General features: G+C 33.9%; 1 protein-coding gene and 1 long non-coding RNA gene across 3 annotated transcripts; both read left to right on the top strand.

The window, feature by feature from the left end:
• The first annotated feature begins 12,100 nt into the window (after window positions 1–12,100).
• Window positions 12,101–16,394, top strand: LOC140984006 (homeobox protein knotted-1-like LET12). 2 transcript variants are annotated; one of them, XM_073451157.1, is made up of 6 exons: window positions 12,101–12,774; window positions 14,637–14,757; window positions 15,359–15,552; window positions 15,647–15,778; window positions 15,864–16,000; window positions 16,082–16,394. In XM_073451157.1, the coding sequence occupies exons 1-6, from the start codon at window positions 12,268–12,270 to the stop codon at window positions 16,083–16,085; spliced, it is 1,095 nt and encodes a 364-aa protein (XP_073307258.1). In that variant the 5' UTR covers window positions 12,101–12,267; the 3' UTR covers window positions 16,086–16,394. The 2 variants fall into 2 exon arrangements, with proteins under 2 accessions (XP_073307258.1, XP_073307250.1); XM_073451149.1 differs by having other exon boundaries at window positions 16,074–16,394.
• Window positions 16,395–19,016: 2,622 nt separating this feature from the next.
• Window positions 19,017–19,769, top strand: LOC140960045 (uncharacterized). The gene is made up of 2 exons (XR_012172096.1): window positions 19,017–19,399; window positions 19,430–19,769. It is a non-coding gene; the product is annotated as an uncharacterized lncRNA (long non-coding RNA).
• The last annotated feature ends 3,421 nt before the right edge of the window (window positions 19,770–23,190 follow it).

Genomic DNA, 23,190 nt, shown 5'->3' with positions numbered 1-23,190 from the left:
TTCTGGTTTTTTTGTTTTGTTTGACAGAAATATTTAAATGGACACCTCCTTGACTGCATTATTGACAGGAAGACACTGGCTGCAGGTGAATCTTTTAGGTGTTGCCCTAGGTGTTGCCACACCTGGCCGCAACTTCTGCGAAAAATCAATTTGTTTAAAATCCACAGCCTCGGGAAACTCAAGTGCGGATGATGATTTGGAAGCTGATGATGAAGAAATCACTCTTGAGAGTGTACAAAAGCTTTATGAGGAGCTGTTTGAAGATTGGACCAAAAGAAACAAGTTGAACTCAAGTCTCATGAAGGAGAACACAGATCTAAAAGCAGTAGTTGACAAACTTGAAGTAATCTTGAGCAAAAAGGACTTAGAATTGGGTAAGACCAAAGAAGAGCATCAAAAGGCAACTGAAACTTTATCAAAGTTCAATACGAGCACATCCAAGCTTGAGTCCATACTTTTTGATGGGAAGAGATGACAAAAAAGGCTTAGGCTTCAAAGACATTGTGTTTGAAATTGGTGAATCTTCCAAGTCGACTGTTTTTGTGAAAGGAAAGGCTGATACATCTCCACAACCACAATCCAAGTCACCAATCAAAAGCTCTCCACCGAAAAGACAACCTGCTGCACATATCCCTACAAAGAGAAAACGCAGGTATGTATGTCATTACTGTTTTAAGCCTGGACATATCAGGCCCTACTGTTTTAAACTCAGGGATGACTGCTTGAATCGAAAGTCGAGTCAGATAATGCCCCGAATGTTGTCCAACATTTCCCGCAACATCTCCCACCATCGACCTACAGTAAGACAAATTTGGGTCCCAAAGGTAAAAACTCATTGTAATGCTGTCTATACTTCATTGAAAACTAACACTTCAGGTCATTGGTATTTTGATAGTGGAAGCTCACGCCACATGACAGGGTCAAGAGAACATCTCATCGATTATGTTGAACAAAATTGTGGTAGAGTGACCTATGGAGGGGGAGCTAAAGGAAAAATTATTGGAAATGGTACACTGAATGTTGAAGGACTACCAAAGCTCCACAATGTGCTTCATGTTGAAGGATTAAATTCGAATTTGATAAGCATAAGCCAATTGTGTGATGATAATTTGCATGTGTAGTTTGATAAGCATACTTGTGAAGTTTTTGATGAAACTAACATGTGCATTATGACAGGTACAAGGTCTTCGGACAATTGCTACCAAATAAGAGAAGAGCTTTCATGCAAACATGCACAAGTTAGTGAACTCGACCTTTGGCATCAAAAACTCGGTCATGCAAATTTCAAAACTTTGAAAATTTTGAGTAAGTACGATGCAGTACGAGGTATGCCTAATCTTTCTTTTGGTATACCATATGTTTGTGGCGATTGCCAAAAGGGTAAGCAAACTCGCGTGTCACACCCAGTGTTGCCAACATTTGGGACAACATGCTGTCTGGAATTGCTGCACATGGATCTTATGGGTCCTATGGAAGTGGAAAGCTTTGGATGTAAAAAATATTCTTTTATATGTGTCGATGACTTTTCACGGTTTTCTTGGATAATCTTTATTAGGGAAAAGTCAGACACTTTCGGTGTGTTTAAAAAAATTGGTAACAAGAATTATAAACTTCCATAATTTAAAGGTGAGAAGGATCAGGACTGATCATGATAAGGAATTTGAAAACTCTTCATTCTCATCTTTTTGTGACAGGAAAGGAATTTCACATGAATTTTCAGCACCAAAAACCCCACAGCAAAATGGCATTGCCAAACGCAAGAACAGGACGTTGCAAGAAATGGCAAGAGTGATGCTAGCTTCGATGGGTATTTCAAAGCGTTTTTGGGCAGATGCCCTAAATACGGCTTGTCATATTTCAAACAGGGTGTATTTGAGAAGTGGTTTAACCATGACTTCTTATGAAATAATCATGGGAAAGAGGCCTAATCTTAAATATTTTCATATTTTTTGTTGTGTTTGTTACACTTTGAATGACTGGGATCAACTTGCAAAGTTTGATTCAAAGAATGATAAGTGTTTGTTTTTGGGTTACACCACTAATAGTCGAGCTTATCGCATGTTTAATTTACGAACTAGGACTATTATGGAATCCATTAATGTTGTTTTTGATGACTGTGCAGATCTGAAAAAGAAAACAACTGAAGATGATGTGGAAGACCTTCTGGAAATTCCCATCATACTGGAAAATGTAAATGTTGCCCTAGATGTTGCAACATCTAGCACAACATGTGACACTAAAGTCACTGAATCTGAGAAAGAAACACATAGCGATGATAATGCAGTAGATGATGGACAGAATATTCCAAGTAAAATTCAGAAAGACCATCCATCATCTCAAATAATTGGAAGTGTGCATAGAGAAATCCAAACTCGAAAGAAAGAGAGAGTGGATTACCGCAAGTTGGCTGGACTTATATGCATGAGCTCTACATACTCACGGGTTAGATTTTCATGTTTTATATCCAATTTTGAACCTAAAAATGTTGATGAAGCTTTAAAAGATGAATTTTGGATTAATGCAATGCATGATGAGGTTGAGAAATTTGTTCGAAATGATGTGTGGAACTTGGTTCCACCTCCTGACCATGGTAACATAATTGGTACAAAATGGATTTTCAAGAATAAAACTGATGAGTCAGGAAACATCATTCGAAACAAAGCAAGATTGGTTGCTCAAGGTTACACACAGGTTGAGGGGGTTGACTTTGATGAGACCTTTGCTCATGTTGCCCGGATTGAGTCAGTCAGACTATTGCTAGCTATTGCATGCTACATGAAAATCAAACTTTTTCAAATGGATGTTAAAAGTGCACTTTTAAATGGAATTTTGAGTGAGGAAGTGTATGTTAGACAACCTAAGGGTTTTGAGGATCCACACCATTTGGATCATGTCTACAAATCGAAGAAGACACTTTATGGTTTGAAGCAAGCACGACGTGCGTGGTATGGGAGATTGACTGAATATCTACTTGAAATTGGCTACAAACGAGGTGAGGTAGAAAAAACTCTTTTTATTCCAAAGTCTAAAGGTGAGATTCTTATTTGTCAAGTCTATGTTGATGATATAATCTTTGGTTCTTCATCTGAAAAGCATGCTAATGATTTCATTAAGTGCATGTCATCTACTTTTGAAATGAGCATGGTTGGTGAGTTGAGTTACTTTCTTGGTTTGCAAATTAAACAAATGTATGATGAGATCTTTTTGTGTCAAAGTAAGTATGCTAAAAATTTGATTAAAAAATTTGCAAATGAGAACACCAAACACATGAGAACTCCTATAGGCTCGAGCGAAAAATTGTGCAAAGATGATGTTGCAGAAAATGTTGACAACACCTTATACCGCATCATCATAGGAAGCCTCCTCTATTTGACAGTCAGTCGCCCTGACATCATGTTTAATGTATGCTTATGTGCTAGATATCAATCTAATCCTAAAATTTCTCATTTAAAAGCTGTGAAACACATTTTACGTTACATAGCAGGAACAATTGATTTAGTATTGTGGTATACATATGAAACCAACTCAAATTTAGTAGGGTTTTCAGATGCTGATTGGGCTGGGGATTTAGATGATAGAAAAAGTACTTCTGGGAGATGCTTTTATCTTGGAAATAATTTGATCTCGTGGCATAGTAGGAAACAAAATTGTGTTTCACTTTCAACTTCTGAATCTGAATATGTGGCAGTTGGAAGTAGTTGTACTCAACTTTTATGGATGAACCAAATGGTAAAAGACTATGGGCTTAAGAGTGAAACCTTAGTTGTGTACTGTGATAATTCGAGTGCAATTGATATTTCAAAAAATCCAGTACAACACTCTCGAACTAAACACATTGACATTCGACATCACTTTATTAGAGATCTAGTAGAAAAGGGGTTGATTCGAATGGAATTTGTTGGTACAAATAAACAATTGGCATACATATTCACTAAAGCATTAGACTTTGAGAGATTCTCCAACCTTAGGAAATCTCTCAGCATGTGTGCAATCTGATTATTCATGGATGTTGTTTCGGATGTTAAAACATCTCAGACAACACCCCATCTGCATGTGCATTTCTAGGACTTAGGCATACTGTTATATGATGTGTTTTCACAATATTGCATAATCTTCTGGTGCACTTACAATTTCTTGTTCTATTTAAACTTAATACACTTAGACATGATTAATAATCTGTTTAAATCACAAAGTAGTTGAGGAATGATCATGGACTCAATGACATTGATCCATACGAAAAGTGACTTGAAAAGATTAAGTAAAAAGAAAAATAAATATGCTCTGTATCAGAAGAAAAGATTGGAAAAAGCTACCTAAAAGAGTCCAATGAAGACTGTGCTTTTAGTGTGGGAGCTACCTCTTCTGAATTTAATACAGAAGGTAAAATAGAAGAAATTGGAAAAAGCTACCTAGATGAGTCCTAAAGAAGACCGTTCTTCTAGTGTGGGAGCTACCACTTCTATTTTCAGAAAGTGGATAAGTCTCTAAGTGTGCAGAAAAATCAAAATAAATGTTTGGAATTGGACGTGTTGTCAGGAGATGTTGCCAACATTTGCGAAAACACTTCATCTGTAAACATATTTCATACTCGTTTGCATGTTTCTATTTTTGTTTCATTCTGTTATTAGGCATAATTAGGACATGCATTTACACTTCATTGTGAATATTGTTGAGCCAAAAAGGGATTGAATATTTCAACAAAGAAAATTCGGTAAATTCCATATTTTGCTAGAAATCCAATATTTGTGATTTTTAATGTTTCAGTGGTGTTAAATCGATGTGGGTTTCAATTCTGGAAATTATTTTGAAATGATTTTGGACGCATTTATCTCAGTATTTTTGACAAGTGGTTACGGGACAAAGCTGATTTGGTATACTACGAGAACTTAGTTTCTAACTATCGTCTGGCTATGGAGGTAGATGTCCATTCTGGACAAAAAAGGGGAGAAGATGCAACTCAAACTCAAGGGTGAAAGGATCAAATGATACCATCTATCTGATACATTTGCTTGCTTTCTCGTTTCAATGTTCTGATCTGTTAGGTTCCGTAATGTTTCTGTTTTCCCTGATGTAATCTTTTTTAATGAACTGTTAATGATTTTTGCAGGTATTGTCTCAGGTGTTGCCAACACAACGAACAACACCCGTACTAACTTGATTTTATTCAGGGGGAGAAAATTTCTCATATTAAGGGAGAGTTAACTAGAGTTTAACTGAGAAATTGAGTTTGATTTGATTTTGTCCAGAAAGGCAAAAAGGAGGAGATTGAAGAGAAATATAATTTCCATGTTAAATTTATCTCTCAAGATATATTCTTCCTTGTTAATATGATATTTAATATTTAATTATGGTTTTGCCTTTATAGATAATTATGTTAAGATAATTTCTTCCTTAAATTTAATTTTCTATTGATGAGATTATGTGGAATATTGGGTTTTATCTTTCTAGATATTATAAAGATTTTCTAGATATGGTATTTATGATAATAATTTGTATGATATGATATCTTATTCTTAATAGAATTCTTGTTTACCATATCTTGTAGGTTTCCTTGTGGAGATAAACTCTAGGAGAGATGAAGTCTATAAATAAGAGAAACAAGGACATTGTTGTGTGTGCTTAGGAGTTTTCGTGGGAGAAGAAAATAGAGGAAGTGAAGAGAGAAGAGTTATTTTTCATGGAGATTTTCGTGGGAGTTTTTAGTGGGAGATTTTTGTGGTGTTCACTTCCCTCTTGATCATACACATATACATGCACTTGTGCACGTCGTGGGATGTCAGAGAAATAATTCTAAAAAGGCGTTGCTAATTTGAAGAGTGCAGATATCGGGTGTTGCCTTGAATGTTGCCAACATCTTCAGACAACATCCGTAACGAAGTTGACTGAAGATCGTGTTTCGTTGATTTTGCTTTTGGGCTTACGTTTTTGCTTTCTTGTTTACGTTTTATTATTGTTGGTTATTTTATAAAGCATTTGTTTTCTCAAAGTGTCGAGGAAATTGATTTTCGTGGAGATCACTAGTGATAGGTTTTTGTGTAAACGATTTGGTTTTCTAGTGATTAATTTTTGCCATAAGGCACCGCACAAGTATTTATGCTCGTGCATATTTAATCTTGTCCATCTATTTATTTCAAGTCAATTTGTGCTATAAAAAGTTTACGCTGCATGAAGATGTTGTCCGAGATGTTGTAACATCTCGCACAACATTTAATTCTGACAAAACACAAATTTACTACTTTTACTCTTATTCTGATATTTTTATTACTTTTAGTATCTGTCGAACACAATAATTCCTTAAAAGGGCCTTTTCATAAAACAAAATAGAGTAGAAAATTTCTGAAAAAGATTAAAATCGGAGGAAAATGATACGAAGTCCATGTTATGTTGTGTTAGGGATATTGGATGAGTCGAGTGGACAGCAAATGGTCCCTCCGCCGAATTTTGCCAAACAGGTTTCTTTGTACAACCCTCTCCTGTTCTTTCACAGCTTGTTCATACATTATTTGATTTCAAATAACTCAATATATTCTCTGGAAATGTCATTATGACATTTGTTGATTAAAAATCAAACTACAGATCGATCACTTGGATTTAAATTCCAAAATATGAATGGTTATTTCATTACAGTCGCGTAGGTTCTTGTAGTAAAGTTTCCTGTAATTACTGTTGACTTTGTACTATCTTTTTTAAAAACCTGAATGACCAAAACAAGTAGCTCTGTGTAAAGCTGTTCATGACGGGCAAATGTGAAAATAAAACGAAACTGTTACACTTTGGTATGAAAACTGACCAAATAATCTTAAGATCGACTCCAATATATTCTTTTTCAAATGAAAAAAAAAAAATTTTGAATTCTGCATGCATGTCTCAAATAATATGCTCATTTTACCTAAAAATAAGTATATTAAAAAAGAGCAAATTGGAAGGGTGATCAGATGTTACACATCAGGTTTGGCTTGGTCATCCGTTCGATAAATAATTATGATTTATTTGAAATACGTTCAAGATATATTTTTCTCTTGTGATAAGTCTAAAAGATTTAAAACTCGTAAAAATATATATATTTGTGGGCTATTAATATTTTTTTCTTGATTTCTTTAAAAAAACCATAATGTTTTAAATGCAATTAATTTTATACAATGTGTTTTTCGTTTTTTTTTTTAAAAAAAATTGCCTTGCATAATGTCTCAACGCAATAATTTTTTAATCTGACGGTTCAGTTATTCTTTTTTCTTTCTTTTCAAAATTGTCTATATTAATGATTTTTATTACGCGATTCATATATAAGTATTGGATTTTGATATGAATTGTGAAATTATATAAAGTAAGTTATTGCGTGATAATATTGATTTATGGTTTTTTTAATATCTAACATTGTATTTGAATATCTATTTTAATGTAGATAAAATACGACAGCTAAATTTGCCACGGGCGATGCCAGGTGGGGTTTGTTTGGTTCTGATTTTGATGATTGCAAACGTGGACAGTAACTAGTTCAATGATATCTAAAACTAGTTGTTATCGAATAAGTATATCGTGAGACAATATTAATTATTAATTTTCAAATAAAGAGTAACTCGATTTATATTTAAGATAAAAATTAATATTTTTAACATAAAATATAATAATTTTTCATGAAACCGAGTCGGGTTGGAGATTTGCATCACAAAATTGACTTGTGAAACAATCTCATGAAAATTTTTGTGCCGTCTAAATTACAAATACTAAATTCAATTCAACAATTATTTCTAATTATATAGTTAATTAATTTATTGTAGTTACAGAATTTAAAAATATCAAAAATACTATATCAGTTATGTCGAAGAAACAATCCAATTAATATTATTGCATTTAAAAAATGATTTAGTGAATACGGTGAGCAAAAAATAAATTAACAATATCGCACCTAAAAGTTAAGAGTGACATGCAATTTAGTTTTAGGACTTATCTAAATCATATATTTTTCAAATTTTGACTTTTTTAAGTATTTTTTTCCTCTACAATATATTAATGTCACTTTACGTTAACAAAAAACTAAATTAAAAAATAAAATACATCGGATTAAAATTAAAATTCGATAATATTAAAATTCAAAAATCGTATATATAAATTCGAGTTGACCCGGAAACATGGCCCATTGATTGTTGTGTCCGAGACAGTACTGATTTGTTTTGTTTCAAAAGAAAAAATATATATTTTTATATATATCCGTAATAATATCCACTTTCGTAGGTAGGGGGCCGATCCAGAATTAAGAAAAATTAGCAGTGGCGGGGTCCAACCGCCGTGAACCAGCACCGGCCGCCGCCGCCGGCTCCAGAAACAATGTGCTCAGAGTCATACAGTCGACGAAGAAAGTGACACATGCACTGTTCAGACAGGTCCTCGAAAGAAATCTTTTATTTTCCATGAAATAAATATCTGAAATATATATATATATTAAATTTAAATTTTTTTATATATAGAAATTTGTAATATTTGAAAAATAAAATAATGTAATTTGTTTTTTTAAAAAGGTTAGTTAGAATGTAAAAAGGCGTGGGTCGATAATCAGTTAATCACGGCGCGTGCTCCGATGGGGGTGTTGGTGGTCCTTTAGGTCAGTGTCGGGCTTTGCTTTTAATTTTATCCGCCTGTCTCTCTCATTTTTTTAGGTTTTAAATATTTCTAATCACAAAATCTATTTTGGTGTAAATTTTACACTAAAATAATTTGATTTTTGCACTAAATACAACATCGATCTCCAACTCATTCACTTCAAATTTTACACCAAAAAAGATATTCTCGAAATATTTCTTTTATTTATATTATTTATAAATCATTAAATCAAATTATTCGTTAATTATTAATAATTAACATAAATAAATATTTAAAAAATCAATAATTATTATTTTTAATTTTTTATGTTTAGTATCTCATTATTAAAATAATAAAATAAATATTTTATTATTATTTAAATAATATTTATATTTAAAAATAAATAATAAAATTAATACATATTTATAATAATTAAAACAAAAAAAATTAAAAAAATAAAAAGTACCTCTGCACCAAATTGATGCACGCAGAGGTGGAGGCTGCGTTATTTTGGCCAAAATGGTGTTAAAACATCATTTTGTGTAAAGGCTAGAGATGCCCTGATGCTCTTATCTCTTCATAGAATCTATGTTCTTCTTACATATTGAAATCCTTGTTTGATATTTTCGAATTCTATATATTTCAATTTCAATAATTATATACTCAAAAACTCCACGCTCATTTTGATGGAGATTTCGTCTTGACTTTGATATCATTTACTATTATTAACATTTAAGTATAGCATTAGTTGTTGATATATTGATTTTAGTTTTTTTTATATATGGATTTGTACAATCGTTCNATATACAAACCGGAGATCTATTCTTAAACTTATGATGTCGGTAACAGATAATTTTAGGCAAAGCCATCCTCTTATAGTAGCAAACTTTGAATTTGAAGGGAATTTTGATGAATTTCTGGAATATTTGAGACATTTCAATAACAATTCTGCTAGATTATGCCAAAAGTTCTCATGTTGTTTGGTAAATAAATCTGAAATGATAATGAAATCTCTGAGAGATTTGTTTTTAAACTCTAATAAAATAGTTAAATATGTTCATTGTTCAGTATCTATTGATCGATACTTTCTCTACATGTAGACTCTGATTCAAAATAAATGTTTTTGCGCTCTTTGGACCCTCAATTATTTTTTGTATAGAATTCGTGACAAAACATTAAAAATCTGGAACATATAGATGATATTGCATAACAAATTGTTTTAGATCTGATAGAAAATATAAAATTTTGAGTATAAAATTAGAACAACTATATTAATATCATTATTTTCTATACTTGAATATATACTCAAATATCATATATTAATATCTCATCTGAAATAGTTTATACTGAAACATCATATATTAGTACCAAAATTTTAATGTTTTTTTTACTAATTTTCATCCGGAAAAAACATGTGTTATTAATATCGAAATTTATTATACATATTTGGTTACTCATAAATCATATATTAGTGTCAGACCTGAAACATTTAGTAATCAAATATCACATATTAATAACAGTTTTTCAAAGATTTGTACCGAAGTTTTATTAAAAAAGATGTGTCATTAATATAAAAATTTGTTATACATGTTTAGATACTCAAAAAACTGATATTTTCAATATTTTGTACTGAATTTCATCCGAAAAACACATGTGAGCTAAGAGAATACAAAAATATTTTTTGTGTTAATCTGAAATTGCAGGAAAAAAAAATAGATCTAACATAAACTGAAAACATATTTATTTATTGATATTTGGTCAATGACCCAAACTTATTATTGTTTTTTATCAATCAAATGGTGAACAAAAAAGTAAATAATAATAATGCATATAAAAAATTTAAATTATTATATTATATAAAAGACGAGGATTGTCTCTCGTCAGCAAAATAATTCATGTAGATGAACACTAGAAAGTTTCCTAGAAACGTCAATCAAACAGTCATATTCATACACGCCTCACGCTTTTTTCTTTTTCCTCATTTTTTGAGAAATAATTAATATACAATTAATTATATAATATAATATAATGAAAATAAAGTTTATACATCAAAAAAATATAATAAATGAATAAAGCAAAATCCAATCAATCATCAAGTTTTGTCATATTCCGCCATCTTTTTAGAAAACATGGACAATTATTTATTTATGTATCATATAATTTTGCATGAGAAGAAAGGTGTGATTATTAATTAAGGGTATTAATTAATTAATTTATTTTATGTTTTTCTTGCCGTTCATCCAACGAACTCTCCTAATTCAATTAGGCTTATTTTATATATTAGGTTAACAAGTTATATACATAAAAATAATCAATTATATTTATTTTCAAGAAAAAATAATTTTCTTAGTCTAATAACGGGTTTTTTTAAGTCCACAAACTTTTTAATTTGTTGTATTAGTACAACAAAATCTAAATTTTAGTTATTTTGATTCATCTACTACCAGAATGTTCTTTTTTTCTTCGAAAAACTCTGATTAGACGAAGGCTAAAAACTAAAGCCGACAAAAATTCAAGGATTTCTTCGTTTTCGAAGGAAAATCAATGTACAAATCAAGCAAAAGCTTTATAAGTTTTATGCATTCCACCCTAATCATTAAACCAATATAACATAAACTAGATCCAAAATATTCAGATGAGATTTGAATTCAATGTCTCTCATCCTCACATTTAACCTTGAGTAGATTTTTTGTGCGACGATCTCACAAATATTTATCTGTGAGACGGCTCAATCCTAACGATATTTACAATAAAAAATAATACTCTTAACATAAAAAGTAATACTTTTTCATAGATGATCCAAATAAGAGATCCGTCTCACAGAATACGACACGTGAGAACATCTTACACGAGTTTTTGTTTTAACCTTTGGGTAAACCCCTTGATTTTTTTGAATAAAAGTGATATCAAACAAATTGAAAGAACTGATCTTTCCAAATTGCATGAATAATAAAAGGCAAAATAAAATTCTACACGCAAGTGATCATAATGGACCACATATCGGCTATCGCACCAATTTTAATAACCAGAAATGCTGCAAATAAAAAGGTCCCCCCCTCCCCCAATCAACTTGCATCTTGTTAAACTTGTCACATAATTTAAGTGCAATAATTCGTTCCTCCTAATATTTGTTGACTTTTTATTTTATTTATTAAATGTGAGTTTGGTTATATATATAAAAAATTATTTATGTATATTATTACATATAAACTGCAAAAACTTGTGTGAGACGATCTCACGGATCGTATTTTGTGAGATATATATTTTCTTTGGGTCATTCATGAAAAAATATTACTTTTTATGCTAAAAATGTTATTTTTTATTGTAAATATCGGTATGGTTGACTCGTCTCACAGATAAAGACTCGTGAAACCGCACACAATATATATACTCCATATAAAGTTGGAGAATATCCTCCCTATCAAGAGCAAAGTGAGATCGGAGAATGAAATGGATAGGATAATGTATTTTCCATCTTAATTAATATGCGTCCATGAATTTATTTTGTNAACGTCCATACACTTCTTCTATTGAGATTGAGAAACACAGTCACACACACCCGTTCTCTCTCTGAAAATCTTCGATAGCAGCAGGAGGAGGAGGCAGCCGCTGTGTGTGTGTGTGTGTATATATTTGTATTATAAAAAACTGTTGGGTATAGGAGGCAGCGGAGCATCGATCACGACGCACATGGCATTTCAGGACCACCACCACCTCTCCCAAGAAATGCCTCTCCACTACCCGGCCGCCTCCGCCTCCCTCTTCCGTTCCATCCTCCCCGATCACCACCACTCGCCAGACGACAAGCCGCAGCCATCTCAACCTGCAGTCGCCGCAACCAACACCTGGCTCCATCACCCCCACCACTGGCTAACGACCCAAAGTCAACCAAGCCCCCCTACCCCGCCGGACAACAACGATCACCACCAAGAAAGCGGCGGAGGGGATAACAGCAACAGCAACAGCAACGGGAATAATACCAACTGGGAGAGAGAGAAGTGCAAGGCGGATATCCTCAGCCACCCGTTGTACGAGCAGCTGTTGTCGGCGCACGTGGCCTGCCTCCGCATAGCCACGCCGGTGGACCAGCTGCCGAGGATTGACGCTCAGCTTGCTCAGTCTCAGCAGGTGGTGGCTAAGTATTCTGTTCTCGGGCATGGTCATCCCCTCGATGATAAAGACCTCGACCACTTCATGGTACCAAACATATCTATAACTTCTGTCCATTAATGTCGTGTCTGTATATCTCCATGAATATGAATTAAATGTGTTCTTTTGCGCTTATCCGGTGGATTATGTTATGGTCTGTAACCAAATTGCTTTAGGCTGAAAATTTTGGTCTTCTAGTTTCCAAGATTAAATTTTTAGGAATTTTTGGATCTCCCTTGATGATTCTTCTGTACTACTTTTCTTGTTCTATGTGCCAACGAACATGTATGCCTACTTTCATTGGTGGTATGCAACTGCAAGAACTAGTTAATCGCTAATGCCATAAATTATATAATTTAGTTAATATGGTTGTGAAAAATTCACTTTTATTACAAGAACTAGGTGAATTTGGCTCATATACATAGATCGCCATATTCTAAAAAATTTTAATATATTTTACGTTCGTGTAAATTATGAAAAAGAAAGAAAGAGGAAAGTTGATTTCAATAACATAAATTTTTAGACTTTTTTTTGTTTGGTTTTGGACCCCTTTGCCATTTCTACCTCTGTTGTTGATGGAATACCTTTTGGAATTCTCCTCTATCGGAATATCTTGTTGTCGCATCAAAGAGGAATCCTGTTGTGCTGTGTACACTAATAATTGAAACTCTATTTTTTTAGTGCTTCCAAGAATCTCTTTGTTGATGGAGTTCTGCAAGTACCTTCGAATAGATTAATTAATTTATTTTATTTTATTTTTGAATATTTTAGCCATATGGGAATTTCAAATTAAACTTAAGATTGTGTTTTTTTTAGTGATGGATTTGAATTTGTGAGTGGATTTCAAAAAATACCGAGCCGAGTAGTGGATTTGAAATTGTAGGAAAAAAATATATAAAGGATTTCAAATCCTTCAATCAAATTTTGAACCAAATGTATACCAATGGATTTGAGGGGCTGCTTCTGTCACCTGAAGATTAGATTGAGGATACATAATCTTTTTAATCTTGTTATTCACGGCCGCTTATATCTATGCTTGGCCACCTGAGAATGTACATTATTTGAACTCATCCGCATGGATTAACTTGGTCGTCCAAAGTTCGAAACATGAGCTAAGTTATCCTTTATAACCTCATTTCCTTCCCCCACCACTTCTAAAACAAACTGAAACTGGACTCCAGTGTATTTAGTTTTGGAATGAAAAGTTGGATTCTTTGCTATATGCAAGGTGCTCAAACTGTCATAAAGTGAAGAAATCATTTTCTTGTTTGGCCAGAGCTTTTTCAACGACTTTTGAATCCACATTACCTCTTTACAAACTTGGGTAGTTACCATGTATTTGCCTCCGTTTTGAATCCAAAATGAGGGCCTGCAAATTCAAAGAAGGAAAATGTAATGCGTTTTCAAGTAGGGGGAGCTCCTTATAGATAGAGCTCCCCTCCCTCTGTCGTTAGTATATCTCGAAAAATATGTAGAGAATCCATGTTTGATATATTCGTGTTATTACTACTGTTGCATGTGAGACCAAGAATTTGATCTTAATTTAAACTCTTTTATTAATAATTACGATGGATATCACAGACAGACAATATTAAAAGTTTATATTAACATTTACAACGAGTTCTAAATATTACCCAATAAAGATATCACTTGAATCTGAATTTTAAAAATATTTTCAAATTAAAGCAATCTTCTACTTCTATTAGTTGTGCTAATAGTTGTGCGAGCTCCAACCTACATGTAAGAAATTGAGAGAAGGCCTAAAATAGACTTGATTGAACTGAAATGAACATAATCTAAGCATCCACTGTTCCATCAATGATTAGATTTTAGATGATATTTTCTATTTATTGCAGTTATAATGTCACATTAATGAGTGAAATCTTTATTTGTTTATCATTCTCGTGTAGACGCATTACGTTCTGTTACTCTCATCCTTCAAAGAACAACTGCAGCAGCATGTTCGGGTTCATGCAATGGAAGCAGTGATGGCTTGTTGGGAGCTAGAGCAATCTTTGCAAAGTTTGACAGGTGATCATTTACTTCTAAACTCTCATGTTTCCTATCGAACGTCGCATGTCGATCATAGTGTCTCATCTGTACCAGCATTGCCATGGAGTTTTAACTGTTGAACATCCATAGTCGTAATTAAATGCGACTAGTCTGAAGTTGATCGTGGCCCAAGAATTTATTCAAAGGAACTGAAACTTCTTAGCACTCGAGCCAACAGTTGCGGGTAGAGGAATAACATTTATTCTTTAAGTCAAACCACCACTCCTTTGATTACCCTCTGCAAATCATTGAATTTGAACGAGTCACATCAAATCAACCATTTCCCATTGAATATACTTCACATTCAAATATATTTGCAGCATATTGTTTCCTATATACCCCACAAACATCAGCTCAACCGGACAATCCTACCTTCCATTAAGTTGCTTTTCTTGATATTAAGTTGCTTTTCTTGATCAGCCATGTTGAAGCAATAATAATCTTTCTTGTGTATGCTATCTCATTTCCCCTTCCACAGATGTGATTGTATAGTTTAGTGCGGTTACTAGTGTCCCATCTAATTTTATGGATGCAAGTTTCCACGTATATCAGGCTGATGCACTTAAACATTTGTTGACAGGGGTAGCACCGGGTGAAGGTTCGGGAGCAACCATGTCTGATGATGATGAAGATCAGGCTGATAGTGAAACTAATTTGTTTGACGAAAGTCTAGACGGGCCAGACAGCCTGGGATTTGGTCCTCTTGTACCCACTGAGAGCGAGAGATCCTTGATGGAACGAGTGAGAATAGAACTCAAGCATGAGCTTAAACAGGTTAGAGATCAAAGATGTAAACTTGATCAGATGATAGTGCTTTATAGCACACATTCACGTGATTATAATTGATTATCATTTTTCTTCTTCATAGGGTTATAAGGAGAAGATTGTGGACATCAGAGAAGAAATATTACGCAAAAGACGTGCTGGAAAACTTCCGGGTGACACCACATCTGTCTTGAAAAACTGGTGGCAATCACATTCTAAGTGGCCTTATCCAACTGTAAGAAGACGCTAAATTGCTATGACAGCTCCTTTCTACAACCAACTTTCACATCATCGTCTAAATTCGTGATACATTTGTTTAGGAGGAAGACAAGGCAAGACTGGTGCAGGAAACCGGTTTGCAACTTAAACAGATTAACAATTGGTTCATCAACCAAAGGAAAAGGAATTGGCACACCAATCCTTCATCATCTACTTCCCAGAAAAGCAAACGCAAGAGGTTTGTTCATCTCTTGACTCGCATATCGTTTTTTACTTTGGCTCAAACACGGACTTATTTCGTGCTCAAATAGTGGTGCAGGTGACAAAACAACCAGTGATCGTTTCGTGTGATGGAAGAAACATACAGTAATATCCTTAACCACACCACAAAACTCACATTCCGTGTAGAATGGTGCCGGGGCCGGAAATGGACAAATTCAGCAGCTGCTAATTGACAAGATCGTGAATGTAGGTAATATGCTTTGAACCATGTAAGAAACATGAAACATGATTCTTGATATCAGATGTAAACTTCTAGGAAGGTTTCCCATTTGATAGGTTTTGATGTTTGTATTGCTTGATTTTCTGCACCGTTCAGTGTTCTACATAAAAATTATTCCAAAGTTTAGCAACTCAATGAAATACCAGTGGATAAAGTACACGTGAAAACAAAAATGAATACTTTGTTAGTATTTTGAAATGTAATTAAGAAATTATTTGACAATTAAAATTAATTTCATTTTATTCATGTTTCATTTTTTTTGGTACCAATCATTTGAATTGAATAAAACTATAATTCTTTGTATATTCTCATTTCATTCCAAAGTTTATTCCATTCTTATCTTATTTCATTCTAGTATACCAATCATGGCTTAAAAGACTTTCGTTTTACAATAATTTGTAACAACTCGTCTTTACTAAAAATTATCAAATGCATATAATAAAACTCTTAGTATCTCTTCTACACAAATACGATCACAAAATGTTTATTGAATCATAGGTCCGGAGAAATACAAACACGATTCTTTAACATGTAGTTTGAACAACTAGATTTTGTAAGACATCACAAGTTGATCATTAATAATATGTATGTGCTATGGATCAACTTGAATATAGAACAGTAAAGAGTGAACAAAATCCTTGATAAGACGGGTTGTGAATGTTTCAGTAGTCTTTTCGATCTTATGCAAACTCCTTCAACAGTCAGATCTTGAACAAAACAAATACTTGTACTAATATTCGACATAAAAATAAGTTGTCTTTGGTCTCATTTTTCTTCATAGTACGTCACAATAAATGTACATTGTCATGTATAAAAAATGACAAATAACAACTTACGAGAATTTGATTCATGAGAGATTATGAGACATTCTTAAACAACTGAAGATGTCAGATAATATGTATTGATTGATCTGATGATTTTCTAAAAAAATTTGGGTTGGTATGTACGCAATTTGTCTTGGTGTGCTTCCTAGAGATAAATCTGTAGCTTGAGCTTTCTTGTGCAGTCCTAACTCCAGCAAAATGTCTTGAATACAAGGTTGTCCGGCTTGAACTATAGCATCCAGCAAGACACTTACAATACAAAAAAATAACAAATGGACTCATGAACAACTTGACCGTTGTTATCACCAAAATCGATACATTTTCAATCTAACAGATATGATGGTCGAGCTCGTGTAAAAACATATTTCCCCAGACCTCAGTATATAAAGTCCACTAATAAAAGGCCCACAAGGCAATCCCAAAAACAGTCCCATGCACCAAGCTAGAGAGCGGGGTGCAGGTAAAATTTTGACGATTCGATTGCAAATTTGATATAATAGGAACAGTCAACAGATAAAGATAAGTTATGTTTAACTATTAAGCTGGATAAATAGGATATCAAATAATGATGGATTATTTTGAACCAACATGTAAATATATTTATAAAGAATAGTTTATTACCAGCATATTAATCCAAGAAGGAAAATCCCTAGGCTCCCAAAAGAAGGAGGTCGGGGTTACATGTATGATCTCTACTCCGCCAAATCGTATACAGTAAATTTTGAATCTCTTGTATGCTCATCTCTGATTTTCCTAGGTTTTCTGTCCGGTTGGTGACTGTTTGTACCGCCAACAAGTAGTCTAAAGCTACCTGGTTAATCATTTCACGTTATTGATTGCTTTCTCAAGTCCCTCCTTGATTGCTCTTAATTCTCCATCTTTCACCGATGTCGGCCTTAGGATTAGTTTTCACATACCACTCCTCTAATACCAAACTTGTGATTCTCATAATTAACACATGCATCAACATCTGATCTTAATTCATGGTGCGACAGGGGTTGCCAAGTGGTTGAGTTGTTTATGTTTGGATTGCTGTTACTACTGACTTTTGATTCTTTATTCGCTCGGCGGAAATCTAGAGCCACTCAGTTGCTCATGTTACATCCTATTGCCTCATGTCGTTACTAAACTCTTCCAAATTGCCCATGTGATAATTGTTAAACTCCTCGAATGATTTCCTATCAACTTGCATTTTCAACCATATGATGAACTTTATAGTTTCAGCATTTCCTACATGCTTAATAGTTACCCAAAAACCATTTTTTCCATATAGCTTTGGAGTCGGGGCATCGAAATAAAGCATGAATAGTAGTACTCTCATAATGGAACCCACAATGTGAGCAACTCGGCGATGTTGGTACATGGTGTTGCATCAAATTAGCAGCTCTTGATATCAAATCATTTGAGAGACGCCACCAAAAAATGCGGACTTTTGGTGGTACACTAAGAGACCACATAAACTTCCACAAGTCGTGTAGGCTATTGTCTGTGCATAGGAGGTTCATACATTCCTATTTCTTCCTTGTATTCATTTCTTACTGTATAAATAACTTTTGAATCCTTGGGCCAGAAGCGAGAGTCCTCTGATACTAGCAAGTTTAATGAAGTTCAAGTATTGTTCCGCAATGTAAGGCGGTAGATTTGCTCTTAACAAATTTAGATGAGTTCCAACCTCAGGTATGAGATCTTTCGAGGTCACCATTTCCTACGCTCCAAAACATTCCTTTCCTGAAAAGATCTCGGCTCCCTAATACTAATCTCCAAATATAAGATGGTTGTTGGTAGCCATTTGTCCTTGTTTCTTGTTTGCTCTTTATTCATGTCTCGTATTCTTTTCTTTTCTTTTTTTTTTTTTAAAAAAGTAATTTTTCATTAAAAAAAAGTTTATTTAATGTTCATGCCGTGAATATTTGATGTCAAGGGGAAATAGCATAAATGCATTTATAAATTACCTTTTCTGCTTCATATGGGATGAAAATTGTCATAAAACCAGGCGCTATGGATTTCAAATGAATTGCATACAAGGAAGTAAACACTTGATCTAATCAAACAAAGTAAACTTTACCTGAGTGAATAGTATATATGAAACTATTTTATTTTATTTTAATTTCTCCAATATTTGATTATTTCCTAAAATATGAGTGATTGAATCCAACATTCAAAATCTCCAATATATAGAATTAATTTTGTACTTTCTTTATATATATAAAAAATCACCTTAAAAATATTTATACGTTACTTGTAAATTTTCAAGTATTAGGTGCTTATCCTTATGAACAGTCATGTCAAATTTGTAATCCCACTACGTTTGGTTGGACTTGTAATAAAGAAAGAACTCAAGAATTGGGAAACAATGAAGGAACCCACCATGTGACTTGCATATGCGAGAAAATTAGTGTATCCCATGTTATTGCCAGTTTGCATTTCCTTGTATTTGCTGAAAATGGCAATTATCTAAAATATTAAATTTGAAATTTTAAAATCTTTTTCTAAAAAACAATCTCTGTTTTTTTTTTTTTGGATGTTTTTGTTTATTGTTTTCACAAACTTTAACAATTATTGTATCCAACCATAATCTTACTAATTGAATCAATCTTTTTTGTCATTTACAAGATCGATCTTTTCACATAGTTGTCGATAAATTTTGCTTGTAATCCAACAAAAAGAACAAATCTTTTGAATCATGAAAACGAATATCTAAATACGAACATGGATCAAACTCAAATTTATAGCAAAAACTCCCATGGAGAAAAAAAATATACCAAATATTAAAAAAGAAAACCTAATTCCCAAAATGAATGACAAATACAAACCTTCGGACCCAATTAATCTTGTTCATCGCACAACACCAATTGCGTTTTCACCCTCTTCAGCTCCCCCGATGCTGCGGCCACGGTGGGTGATGAGGCTGAAGAACACGGCGAGGATTGGCCGGACGACGCCATCAACAATAGGCACCCCTCGCTCCACGAACGCCGGATGGGATAGGATACGTTGTTGTATCGAGACATGTGGGGGCAATGACCACGCGAGCTGTGCAAAGCGCAGCCGCAGTTCTTGTGATAAGGGCGCTGTTGGATGCTCATATCTCTGCAGGAGATGCAGCCTTCGAATAGTCCCCGGAGAATCCCATCTCCGGCTGCTCCCGTCGTCATGTGGTACAGGCCCGTGGTGGTGTATAGAGTCACGGCGTTAGAAATGAAGGTCTTTATAGATTTTTCCGCGTCGGGTGGAATCGAGGCGTGTCCACGTGCGAGGGGTACGCGGATTTCTCGAACCGGCACGTGTGGAGGGTCTATGTCGATCTCTACACCTCTGTTGTTCTCTTGTTTACATATGGGTTAATTGCGTGTGAGTTCATTAGGTATGCAATAATTATTTTAAAAAAATTATATATACAAGCATATCAATATTATATGTATTCTCGTAAAGTTTAAAAGTTGTTGAGTAGGTATCTTGTGAGACGATCTCACGAATCTTTATCTGTAAGATGGATCAACTCTACCGATATTCACAATAAAAAGTAATACTCTTAGCATAAAAAGTAATATTTTTTCATTGATGACCCAAATAGGATATTTGTCTCATAAAATACGATCCGTGAGACCGTCTCACACAAATTCTTGCCTTAAAAGTTATATATATACATACGCACAATTTTGATATGTTATTCATCTATCATACTCATTTTTTGTTAATCACTGAGACCTAATGAATGTACAATTTTGATATTGTTCATCACATACAATAAATAAATGTCACATTAACTATAGATATAGAGGTGAAAACGATTTGTTAACGGTATGTCAAAATTGTAAATAGATAAGTTTTTCTTGTATATACCACATAAATATTTATTATTATGGCAAATTTTCAATAACTCCCTACATCCCTTCTCATCTTTATCTTAACTCCATATCCCTTCAATTCTTTGTTTTAGCTCCCCAATATTTTAAAATTTCCAATAATACCCTTATACTTTTATTTTAGTAATTGATTTTTCTTTTAAACATAAAGACCCATCATGCTTCCGTAAAATAAATTAAATCTTTTACCTCTTTGACCGGAATGCCACCGGATTATATCCACCATTTTTTACGAACTGCTCCTCACAGTCCAACCACACGATCGCAACCGATGGTTACAGACGTAGATTCTTTCAGCAGCACTTATCACAACTCTAATTCGTTTCCTACCTTAGAGTGTACAGTAAAAGATAAAATTTTGAAAATAATACATGAGAGGGGCTAGAGCAAAGATTTCTTTATTCAAACACAAACATTTATTATTACATAATAATCTCCTGTAGAGGAGGAAAAAATTACTTAGCTACTTATAGTAGCCGAACTTGAAAAACACATAAACTAAAAAGAGAAATATTACAATTGGTTTTTGAAAGAAATGAGGAAAATGTTTGATGATCTTCACTTCCTTCTTCCTGTCTTATTTATAGAAGGCTTCTTCGGATTTGAAACTCGGATTCCAAATCTTGATAAGCCTTTACAGCTTGCACATGGATCATGTAGTGGTTGAATGGTCCATTGAGGTGGTCCTTCCATTTGAAATGTCTTTTTCTATATCATTAATCTAGAAATCTACTTCTCTTCTTCTTTTATTTCTCTACAATACCAGTAGGGATGAGCTTGTAAGATATCTACCGAAATCTCGTCTCCTTTTTCTTTGTAATGTTTAATTATATATAGGAGAGGTTCCAGCTGATCTCTATATCTCTTGATTATTCTTTTCGAAACTTTTAGATATGTGAAATACATCCTTAAGTTTCGTTTGGTGTGATTTTACTGGTTCCATTTACCCTTATTTATAGTTGAGATTGTGTCCAGTTTTCTTATTTTATTGGATTCTCTTTATTAAAGATAAGGTATCTAATGTACTTATGTCATCTACCACCGATTATTGGTGGTCCTTGTCTTACCACTCACATGGTGGTCCTTCTTTTCTTAGTGGGTTTGGTCACCTATCCCTTTTAATTTTGTCGAGGAATCTTTGGCTTTTTGTTTCCTCGATCAAAATGTGATTGTGGTCCTTCCCCACGTGTCCTTGTCTAGGTAAAATATTTCCGATCAGATCTCGGTTTGAAACCTTTACCGAACTTCGGTTCTTTCTGATTCTGGCATTCAGGACAGATAATTTTTGACCATCTTCCTATATGTGCCATATTACAGAATTTTCGGCGAGTCTCTTTTCTGGCCGTCAGCTTGCTGTTCCATAGAAGATTTGTTTTCTTCTCGAATAAATCTTCTGCAAACTTGTTGTCTTTCCTATCATAGTGTTTAACAAGAATGATCCATTTAAAGAATTTTGGTAAAACTTAAATGGAAACTTGACTTTGTCCATCTCCGTGAGACACACTCAGATACCCCATGCTCTCCTGGTAGATATGTTATCTTCATTGAATGAAGAGACTAAGGGGGTTTCATTTGTAGGAGGATCCTTTATAAATTTTTGAGAATTCATGTCTGGCCTCCTTAGTTTGATGAAATGAAAGGCTTCGTGTGAGTCTTTTCCTGCTGGTTCTGGTGCTACACTGAAAAAATACAGCTCCAAAATATCTTCTCTGGACAAATGATCATTGTTTGTCCAAGTTTCATGTACCGCTTCCTGTATCCATTTGGTAATGCTGATATCTCCGGGAAATTGGGCGAAGTAGTATAAACTGAGGCAAGAGCCCCAAATTCATACCAGGCTTTGACCTCCTTTGGATATGAATTTTGTTTCATCCATACCCTAGGATATTTTTCTGCAACATCAACTCGAACCATGGTTGGGTTGATGCAAATTCTTGTGTTTAATTTCTCCCAATTCTGTTGGTAAACCTGAAATGGAGAAATTGCATTTTCATTAGTACCAACCTTAGTTTTGCCTTTGTCAGTAGAAGGCCTAAGGTTGATCTCTCCCTCTTCAATCTCTGAGGTGAAGGGTTGACTTGAGGACTGGAGATAAGGATCTGGAGTCTCAATTTTTGTTTCTACCGACTCATCTGGAGATGATCCCGGCTTAACACTTGTGCTAGGGGTACTTGAATCCCTGCTCTAGGTATAGAGTCTTATACTTGAAAACTCTTCATTTTGGAAACCAATGGTT

Source organism: Primulina huaijiensis, chromosome 1 (assembly GCF_012295235.1).
Source record: "Primulina huaijiensis isolate GDHJ02 chromosome 1, ASM1229523v2, whole genome shotgun sequence".
NCBI lineage: Eukaryota > Viridiplantae > Streptophyta > Magnoliopsida > Lamiales > Gesneriaceae > Primulina > Primulina huaijiensis.
Note: the sequence above shows the minus strand (reverse complement) of the source record. Positions and strands in the feature narration are given on the sequence as shown.

Coding starts and splice junctions, on each gene's coding strand:
- LOC140984006 (XM_073451149.1), top strand. CDS start 12,268: ATGGCATTTCAGGACCACCACCACCTCTCCCAAGAAATGCCTCTCCAC. Junction 14,758..15,358: donor ATCTTTGCAAAGTTTGACAG/GTGATCATTTAC, acceptor ATTTGTTGACAG/GGGTAGCACCGGGTGAAGGT. Junction 16,001..16,073: donor CAGAAAAGCAAACGCAAGAG/GTTTGTTCATCT, acceptor GTGCTCAAATAG/TGGTGCAGGTGACAAAACAA.